Here is a 10,675-nt window from a genome sequence, read left to right as displayed (position 1 = left end):
CCATGGTATGATCTTTATGTGATCATGAGCTTTGTATCACTATTAATCTATGTGCTACTCTAGTGATATTATTAAAGTAGTCTATTCCTCCTCCATGATGTAAAGTTGACAGTGTGTGCATCATGTAGTACTTGGCGTAGGTTATGATTGTAATCTCTTGTAGATTATGAAGTTAACTATTACTATGATAGTATTGATGTGATATATTCCCCCTTTCATAGCTATCGTTGACAGTGTGTATGCTATGTTAGTACTCGGTCTAAATTGCAACGGTCTATTATGCACTCTAGAGGTTACTTTAATATGAACTCTGGATTCACTCTCCACGGTGTGATGGTGACAGTGTGCGCATCGTGTGTGATTCCTTTATGAAGTTGTGGAGCTTGTTTACTCCGGCTTGAGGGTGCTCTTGTAGCCCTACACAATGAATGGTCTTTGTTATCCAACAACAGAGTGTTTGAGAGTAGCACAAGTGATAAGAAGTTATTTATTTATTATGTGATCATTGTTGAGAGTGTCCACTAGTGAAAGTATGATCCCTAGGACTTGTTTCTAAGCATTGAAACACCGTTTCCAACAAGTTCTGCTACATGTTCGCTTGCTGCTATTTTTATTTCAGATTGCAATTACTACTTATAATCATCCATATTACTTGTATTTCACTATCTCTTCGCCGAACTAGTGCACCTATACATCCGACAAGTGTATTAGGTGTGTTAGGGACACAAGAGACTTCTTGTATCTTAATTGCAGTGGTTGCTTGAGAGGGATATCTTTGACCTCTACCTCCCTGAGTTCGATAAACCTTGGGTGATCCACTTAAGGGAAACTTGCTGCTGTTGTACAAACCTCTGCTCTTGGAGGCCCAACACTGTCTACAGGAATAGAAGCGTGCGTAGACATCAGAGGCCATCTGCTACACAGCGCTGGAGCTCACAGTTGCTACGCCACCAAGTGGTTCGTCCCCGGTGGTGTAGTCGCGGCCGGCGCTAGTAGTTCTTCGTCGGGCTGGAGAGCGCCGCGAGCTACTTTCTCTCTGACCTCGGCGTCCTTCGCCTTGAGGTCGCCGGCGACTGGTGGAGAAGAAGACCAAGCACCTGATTGCTTTTCTCTATTTCTTGCTAGGGTCTTTGTTGCAATGTTCAATTCCTTTTCTTCAAATTTCCGGTTTTTCAGGGCTAGAGATGCAAAAGGGCATTGTTGTAAATCTTGTACTGTATACCTCATTGGTGGGTACGTTCATTGGTTTGTGAACCTGCAGCGAGTCAATATATATTCTCAACCATATATGTAATGGAAATATATTTTCGTACCTTACACGAATGAGTGTGGGTGTATCCGTCATCGTCCGTTTTGCTTTGAGATTCGAATAAAACTACGAGAGAGAGTCACCTGCAACGATGAGCAAGAATCCCGAGGAATAAATCGGCGGTACAGAACACACCGACACCCATGCCGTATGTATAAAATCAACTCTCAGAAATAAATAAATTTGTATTCGATATGCTTAGGTGTTACTTGATCTCAGAAATTGAGGATAATAATTTTAGGTAGTACATTAATTACCAAGTGCACAACCAAATTCTGGACATGTAAAACATAGAGTTAATTACTGTCGGATCCGATGAATTGATAAGGACAAGGGTTGATTTACGAATGATTTAGGTAGTACCGTTTCAACCATGTAACGTGCAGAAGTGTATTTTACATAGCGACGTAGTTGACATTAGCTAATTAATATAGAAATGAAATCCTGGAATTGTATCTTTTGAAGTCTATAGAAAAGGAATCTTCAATTAAATTATGCTCTCCTTGGATCGATATTCTAGCTAGCTCGTATGCATAAGTATGCCCCTATATGCCTCAATTATGTAGTAGCATCGATCTATCATCTGAACACTTGCTCTTGAAATGGATCATTTGCTTATAGTGGTAGCGCTCATTGTCACGGCCTCGTCTATAGGAATCCATCTCGTGACCAGAGCAAAGAAACCATGTCTGGCGAACTTGCCCCCGGGCTCCTTTGGTCTGCCGTTGATTGGCCAGACCGTCAGCATCATCCGCGCTATGCGCGGAAACACCACTGATCGGTGGATCCGGGACCGGGTCCAGAGATACGGCCCGGTTTCGAAACTATCGCTTTTCAGCATGCCGACGGTTCTTCTGGCGGGCCCGGCGGCCAACAAGTTCATGTTCTTCAGCAGCTTGCTGCCGGTGATGCAAATCCAATCGACCAAGCGTATCATCGGGGAGAAGAGCCTCCTGAGCATCCACGGCGACGATCACCGGCGCATTCGTGGCGCGCTAATGGAGTTCCTCAAGCCTGACATGCTCAAGCTGTACATTTCCAGGATCGACGCCGAGGTGAGGCACCACCTAGAGGAGAACTGGGCCGGTCGCACGGCCGTCACCGTGCTGCCGCTGATGAAGCGTCTGACGTTGGGTATCATCTCATCACTACTGTTTGGCCTTGAGAGGGGTGCCGTACGGGACGCCCTCGCCGTTGACTTCACATGCATACTTGAAGGCGCGTTGGCGATCCCGGTGAACCTGCCATTCACGGCTTTCAGCCGGAGCATCAAGGCTAGGCGAAGGGCTGAACGTCTCCTCAAGGGGATCATGCGAGAGAAGAAGGCTCTGCTGGAGCAGGGAAAGGCCTCGCCAAACAATGACCTCATCAGCCGTCTGGTCCGCATGACAGACGACCATGGCGAGCAGCTCTTGAGCAGCGACGAGATCATCGACAATTGCATCCTCGCCTTGATTGCCGGCCATGACACGACCTCCATACTCATGACGTTCATGGTCCGACACCTAGCCAATGATCCGGCCACCCTCGCAGCTATGGTGCAAGGTAAGTGACAACTAACCTGCCACGGGCATGTTGTGGGTTTATTTTCTTTTCATGCTTTACCTTTTGCGGACAGTCAATTTTTTTTCATGCTTTACCTTTTGCGGACAGTCAATCATGTGTTGTGTGTTTATGGACACAGAGCATGAAGAGATTGCAAAGGACAAGGCAGATGGGGAAGCTCTAACCTGGGAAGACCTATCGAAAATGAAGTTCACATGGCGAGTCGCACAGGAGACACTTCGCATCGTCCCTCCAGTCGTTGGGGGCTTCAGAACAGCACTCGAAGACATTGAGTTCGACGGCTACCTCATTCCAAAAGGATGGCAGGTCAATCATAATATCTGACGTCTACTCAGCTTGTAACTGAAACACCAATTTGCAGCAAAAAGATGATGCAACTTTTATCGTGTTTTCAGGTGTTTTGGACGGCAAATGAAACACACATGGACCCCAGCATTTTCCACGATCCGGCAAAGTTTGACCCCTCCCGTTTCGAGAACGCGTTGGCGTCAGCGCCACCATGCTCCTTCGTCGCCTTTGGTGGCGGCCCTAGAATATGCCCCGGTAGGGAGTTTGCTAAGATCGAAATATTGGTGACCATGCATAACCTGGTGAGACACTTCAGATGGAAGCTCTGCTACAAGGAGAATACCTTCATCAGGGACCCCATGCCATCGCCTCTACATGGCCTGCCGATACAACTGGAGCACATGACCTCCCTTTGAAGTTTGAACGTGAAAAAGTACATATCAATCGGTGTCCCCTACTGAATCATGTTTATACCATTGTATTTGTATGTGCTGTAAAAGTAGTACCTAGTCATGAGGGAGTTGTATTCCTACGCCTTGCATGCGTCTCTGTGTGCCTCTAGTGTGCACGATCTCCCCTTGTCACATGTACTTATACTTAGATTGGTAATGAATAAAACTACATGGATTATTTCTCTTATTAGTATCAGAGCGGGCGCTCCTCCCCTCTCTCATGGCCAACACCAATACGCGCACGCCTACCTGGCTACCTCCTCTAGTTCAGCTCATCCTACCCTATATAGTATACTAGTTGATACCCCGCGCGTTGCGGCGGTCATCATACATGATTTTCTTGTATGCAAAAGATGGCATGAATTTGTCTATGAAAATATGATGAGAATATGTAACATTGATGGAAACACATCCATTTTCGACCAATAAGCATTTGTAAGAGCAAGTAAGACAAAAAAAAATTGTTTCACTTATATCTGAGTATCATACATCGATCAAAGCAAGATAATTACTTAAGTTGGCTAATGTAGAAGCTTGCATAGCACTGATCATTACACCGAATTCCTTTAAATTAAGACATTTGCATACAATGGAAAGAATAAATTTGACACACCGAATTATTTTTTCAGTCACAATGGCTGAATGAAAGCACTATATTTTAGTAACAACGGATGCAAAGCAAGATAAAGTTAAGAAAAAAATCCTAGTATGCTAGATGTATATATGAAGTCATTCTTAAATGAGCAAATCTCTTAAAACATACTTAGATGAAGAGCCAAGTTTCATTAGTTAGGCAACTAAAGATACAAAAGCTTGTCTCTGTACATACCAAAACTGTCAACACCCGGATTTTTAAGTCCAGATGCCTATTATGCCATTCCTCGCAATCCCAGGAATATTGTTTTTGCGAGACATAATAGATTGATATCACAACACATCATTCATTACAACACATAATCGTCTTACAAATAAAGGATCACATGATCCAGTCTCATTACAATAATAGAAATTCTATTGATCCATTACATAACACATAGCGGAAACGAAATAGCGTAGTAGTAGTCCATCTATTCCACAGTAACCGTTGACGTCGGAGTGATCCTAGTTGTCGTAGACGTCCTGCTGTCCTTCTTCCGGGTTCCGGTACTCGTCTTCATAGTCTGGCCATTTGAATAGCCAGGACACAGCCATGAGTACTTTAAAGTACTCGCAAACTAATACTAAGGTAAATACTATCAACTATAATAAGGGGGTTCTAAGCTCTAGTTTCATTTGCATAAAGCCAGTTTTATTTCGTAAACATTTTAATAATCAAAGCCTCTTCATTTGCTTAACTAACTCAAGTGGGAACATTAGTGTCATTCCCACAACTCAGTTGTGATTCAAAGTCAAAGTCACCTTTCAATTCAAATCAAGTCACCATTCATATTTTTAGAAAAGTTCTGATGACGGAACAGTATGGCCTTTCCAACTGTCCATAACCGAGGACGCGGCTATTCGAATAGGTTTAACTCTGCAGAAGTTTCTTTGCTGTTTTTGGCTCTATGCCGTGTTTTGGTCATCTGCCCTGTAGTGGAGGTGGCGGCCTGGATCGCCGTCAAATCCATGGCCTGGTAGGGCTGCTGCTGCCGTTGCTTGGGCTCGGATGGGTGTAGCAGAGTGGGAGAAGAAGCGGAGCCACCTCCTTAAATAAGATGGCGACGGATCTCTACGAGTGTGATTGAGGCCAAGATAAGTTTGTTCTCCCGGCCGGCCGTGGTGGCGGGGAGGAGATCAGAGGATTCTTGGTGAGCCTCGGCTGTTTCCCTTCTCCTGACTGGCCTTGAAGGCGAGGGGGAGTTGGGCTGCAGCTGGTGGCTCGTCGCTCCGACGAGATCAAGGTTAGTCCGGGTGTGCGATTGGATGGAGGTGAGCTGCATCTTTTTTCCATCTCTGTCTCGCCGTGGAGGTGTTGGCGCAGGAGGAGATGGTGTTGTCATCTCTGGAAGGTGCATGCTCATGCCTGAAGGGTGCTATCTTCTGGAAGCTCTTGTGGATTCTGGCAAGCTGGATCGCTGCCTTGCTGCCTGGCGAGTTATTTCATGGGGGACCTCTGCTGGCTTCACTGCCTCACCCCCTTCTTCGATGGCCGAAGGGCGGCCCTCGACCAGGAGCTCTACCTCCTTTGGATGCTGATACGTCTCAAACATATCTATAATTTCTTATGTTCCATGCTAGTTTTATGACAATACTCACATGTTGTACATACACTTTATATCATTTTGATGCATTTTCCGGTACTAACCTATTAAGAAGATGCCGAAGCGCCAGTTCCTGTTTTCTGCTGTTTTTGGTTTCAGAAATCCTACACAGGAAATATTCTCGGAATTGAACGAAACAAAAGCCCACGGCCCTATTTTCCACGGAGGGTTCCAGAACATCGAAGGAGAGCTCGGAGGCGGCCAGCAGGGGACCCACACCATAGGGGGCGCGGGCCCACCCCCGGCCGCGCCGCCATGTGGTGTGGGCACCCCCGGCTCCTCCGAGGCCGCCCTTCCGCCTATATATTCTCCCCGTCGCGAAAACCCTAAAGCAACCAGTCATATTCCACGAAGAGTTCCGTAGCCGCCGCCATCGCGAAGCCAAGTTCGGGGACAAAGTCTCTGTTCCGGCACGCCGCCGGGACGGGGAATTGCCCCCGGAGTCATCTCCATCGACACCACCGCCATCTTCATCGCCGTTGCTCGTCTCCCATGATGAGGAGGGAGTAGTTCTCCCCGAGGCTGAGGGCTCTACCGGTAGCTATGTGGTTCATCTCTCTCTCCCATGGTGTGATCTTTATGTGATCATGAGCTTTGTATCACTATTAATCTATGTGCTACTCTTGTGATGTTATTAAAGTAGTCTATTCCTCCTCCATGATGTAAAGTTGACAGTGTGTGCATCATGTAGTACTTGGCGTAGGTTATGATTGTCATCTCTTGTAGATTATGAAGTTAACTATTACTATGATAGTATTGATGTGATCTATTACCCCTTTCATAGCTATCGTTGATAGTGTGTATGCTATGTTAGTACTCGGTCTAAATTGCAACGGTCTATTATGCACTCTAGAGGTTACTTTAATATGAACTCCGGATTCACTCTCCACGGTGTGATGGTGACAGTGTGCGCATTGTGTGTGATTCCTTTATGAAGTTGTGGAGCTTGTTTACTCCGGCTTGAGGGTGCTCTTGTAGCCCTACACAATGAATGGTGTTTGTTATCCAACAAGAGAGTGTTTGAGAGTAGCACAAGTGAGAACAAGTTATTTATTTATTATGTGATCATTGTTGAGAGTGTCCACTAGTGAAAGTATGATCCCTAGGCCTTGTTTCTAAGCATTGAAACACCGTTTCCAACAAGTTCTCGCTACATGTTCGCTATCTGCTATTTTTATTTCAGATTGCAATTACTACTTATAATCATCCATATTACTTGTATTTCACTATCTCTTCGCCGAACTAGTGCACCTATACATCCGACAAGTGTATTAGGTGTGTTGGGGACACAAGAGACTTCTTGTATCTTAATTGCAGGGTTCCTTGAGAGGGATATCTCTGACCTCTACCTCCCTGAGTTCGATAAACCTTGGGTGATCCACTTAAGGGAAACTTGCTGTTGTTCTACAAACCTCTGCTCTTGGAGGCCCAACACTGTTTACAAGAATAGAAGCGTGCGTAGACATCAAGCTATTTTCTGGCGCCGTTGCCGGGGAGGTAAGGTAAAAAGTATTCACATCCTCCGACTACTAAGCTATTTCCTAGCACTGTTGCCGGTGTGTGAGTGCTCGAAGCTATTTCCTTTAGATTCTGCAATTATATCTTTTTGTCTCTTGTTTTTATTTTCACTAGTTAGGCTTAATGGAAAACAACAAAAAAATGAGAGATCTTTATGAACTTTATCTTGAATTAGGACATGATGTGTTTGAAGAGAAAATTAAAAAACCTATGGAACTTTATATGCATGCTAATGGCAATGTTATTAGTATGAATGCTTTGAACACCATTTTTGCTAATGCTATGGAAAATTCTAAGCTTGGGGAAGCTGGTTTTGAGGAGCATGATATTTTTAGTCCCCCAAGTTTTGAGGAGAAAATTTTCTTTGATGATACTTTGCCTCCCATTTATGATGATTATAATGATAGTGGTATTTTGGTGCCACCTACTATGGAGGATAAAGTTTATTATGATTATACCATGCCTGCAATTTATGATAATTACAATGATGGTTGTGATAGTTTTACTCCCACTATTACTAATAAAATTGATTATGCTTATGTGGAGAGTAATGATACTTTTATGCATGTGAATAAGAATGCTTTATGTGATAGTTATATTGTTGAGTTTGTTCATGATGCTACTGAAAGTTATTATGAGAGAGGGAAACATGGTTATATGCATCTTAATAATATTAAGTTTCCCCTCTTTTTGTTGAAAATTTTGAAGTTGCACTTGTTTTGTCTTTCTATGATAGTAGCTTCATGATTCAATAACTTGTTTATTTACAAGATTCCTTTTCATAGGAAGTGGGTTAGACTTAAAAGTGTTTCTTATTTGCTTTTGATGCTCTCTTTTGCTTCAACTCTTGTTTCTTGCGAGAGCATCATTAAAATTACTGAGCCCATCTTAATGGCTATAAATAAAGCACTTCTTGGGAGATAACCCATGTTTTTATTTTGTTACTGTTTTGTTGTGTCTTGGAAGTTGTTACTACTATAGCAACCTCTCCTTATCATGCTGTTGTGCCAAGTAAAGTCTTTGATAGAAAAGTTGATACTAGATTTGGATTCCTGCGCATAAACAGATTTTTACCTGTCACGAATTTTTAGTAGATATCTCTGTAGGAAACTCGTAAAATGCTGACAAAATTCATGCGTGATCCTAAGATATGTACACAACTTTCATTCAATTTGAGCTTTTTCATCTGAGACTGTCAAGTGCCTCGAAAAAATTCGTCTTTACGAACCGTTCTGTTTTGACAGATTTTGCCTTTTCTTTCGCATTGCGTCTTTTACTCGTGTTTGAGTGGATTTCTTTGCTCCATTAAATTTCAGTAACCTTGGGTAATGTCCGAAGTGTTAAAAATGATTGTGTCCTCTCCGAACATGTGAATTTTTGATTATGCACTAACCCTCTAATGAGATTGCTATGAGTTTGGTGTGGAGGAAGTTTTCAAGGATCAAGAGAGGAGGATGATAAGATATGATCAAGAAGAGTGAAAAGTCTAAGCTTGGGGATGCCCCCGTGGTTCATCCCCGCATATTTCAATAAGACTCAAGCATCTAAGCTTGGGGATGCCCAAGGCATCCCCTTCTTCATCAACAACTTATCGAGTCACCTCTAGTGAAACTATATTTTTATTCCGTCACATCATATGTGCTTTACTTGGAGCGTCCGTGTGCTTTTATTTTTGTTTGTGTTTCAATAAATTCGGATCCTAGCAATCCTTGTGTGGGAGAGAGACACGCTCCGTTTTTTCATTTGAACACTTGTGTTCTTCGTTTTACTTTAATATTCATGGCGAAAGCTCGAAAGCCGCAGCATTAATACTTATTGTTGTTTGGTTGGAAACAGAAAATGCTTCATATTGTCTTGAATAATTTGATACTTGGCAATTTTTTTGAGCTCTCGTAGATCATGTTTAAGCTCTTGCATCATGTAGTTTAAATCTATTAGTGGAGAACTACCGTAGAACTTGTTGAAATTTGGATTGCATGATTGATCTCTCTAAGGTCTAGATATTTTCTGGTAAAAGTGTTTGAACAACAAGGAAGACAACAGTAGAGTCTTATAATGCTTGCAATATGTTCTTGTGTAAGTTTTGCTGTACCGGTTCCTACTTGTGTTTGCTTCAAACAACCTTGCTAGCCAAAACCTTGTACCGAGAGGAAATGCTTCTCGTGCATCCAAAACCATGAGCCAAAACCTATGCCATTTGTGTCCACCATAACTACCTTCTACGTGGTATTTTTCTGCCATTCCAAGTAAATTTCTTGCGTGCTACCTTTAAAAAATTCATTCCTTGTCTTTGCAATACATAGCTCATGGGAAAGTAGCCTAAAAATTATTGTGGTAATGAATATGTCGCTTATGTATCTTAGTTCTTATAAGTTGCTTATTGAGCGGTAACCATGTTATCGGGGACGCCATCAACTTTTTACACCTTTGTTGAATATCATGTGAGTTGCTATGCATGTTCGTCTTGTCTGAAGTAAGGGAGATTTCTCATGATTAAATGGTTTGAGTATGCATATTGTTAGAGAAGAACATCGGGCCGCCAACCAAAGCCATGCATCATGGTGGAAGTTTCAGCTTGGACATTAATCCTCAAATCTCTTATGAGAATATTATCTGTTGTTGAATGCTTAAAGCATTAAAAAGAGGAGTCCGTTATCTGTTTTCTATGTTGTCCCGGTATGGATGTCCTCAAGTTGAGATCTATCAAAATCGAGAAATCAAATACGATTTATCTCCTTGGACCTTTGTACAGGGGCATAGAGGTACCCCTTTGTGACACTTGGTTGAAACATATGTAATGCAATGATAATCCATGGAAATCCGAGCTAATTAGGACAAGGTGCGGGCACTATTGGTATTCGATGCATGAGGCTTGCAACTTATAGGAGGTTTTATGCATAACACATATGAATTATTACTACCGTTGACAAAATTGTTTCCATGTTTTCAAAATAAAAAGCTCTAGCACATGAGTAATCCCTCGCTTCCTCTCGCGAAGGGCCTTTCTTTTACTTTATGTTGAGTCAGCTTTACCTACTTCTTTCTATCTTAGAAGCAAACACTTGTGTCAACTCGTGTGCATTGATTCTTACATGTTTACTTATTGCACTTGTTATATAGCTTTATGTTGACAACTATCCATGAGATATACATGTTACAAGTTGAAAGCAATTGTTGAAACTTAAATCATCCTTTGTGTTGCTTCAAAACCTTCTATTAAGAATCTATTACTTTATGAGTTAACTCTTATGCAAGACTTTTTGATGCTTGTCTTGAAAGTACTATTCATAAAAAGTCTTTGC

General features: G+C 42.5%; 1 protein-coding gene across 1 annotated transcript; it reads left to right on the top strand.

Moving 5' to 3' along the window:
• The first annotated feature begins 1,911 nt into the window (after positions 1-1,911).
• On the top strand, positions 1,912-3,579 carry LOC124690480 (cytochrome P450 716B1-like). Its single transcript, XM_047223866.1, has 3 exons — positions 1,912-2,854; positions 2,994-3,181; positions 3,271-3,579. The coding sequence occupies exons 1-3, from the start codon at positions 1,912-1,914 to the stop codon at positions 3,577-3,579; spliced, it is 1,440 nt and encodes a 479-aa protein (XP_047079822.1).
• Positions 3,580-10,675: the final 7,096 nt, after the last annotated feature.

Source organism: Lolium rigidum, chromosome 2 (assembly GCF_022539505.1).
Source record: "Lolium rigidum isolate FL_2022 chromosome 2, APGP_CSIRO_Lrig_0.1, whole genome shotgun sequence".
Taxonomy (NCBI): Eukaryota; Viridiplantae; Streptophyta; class Magnoliopsida; order Poales; family Poaceae; genus Lolium; species Lolium rigidum.
Note: the sequence above shows the minus strand (reverse complement) of the source record. Positions and strands in the feature narration are given on the sequence as shown.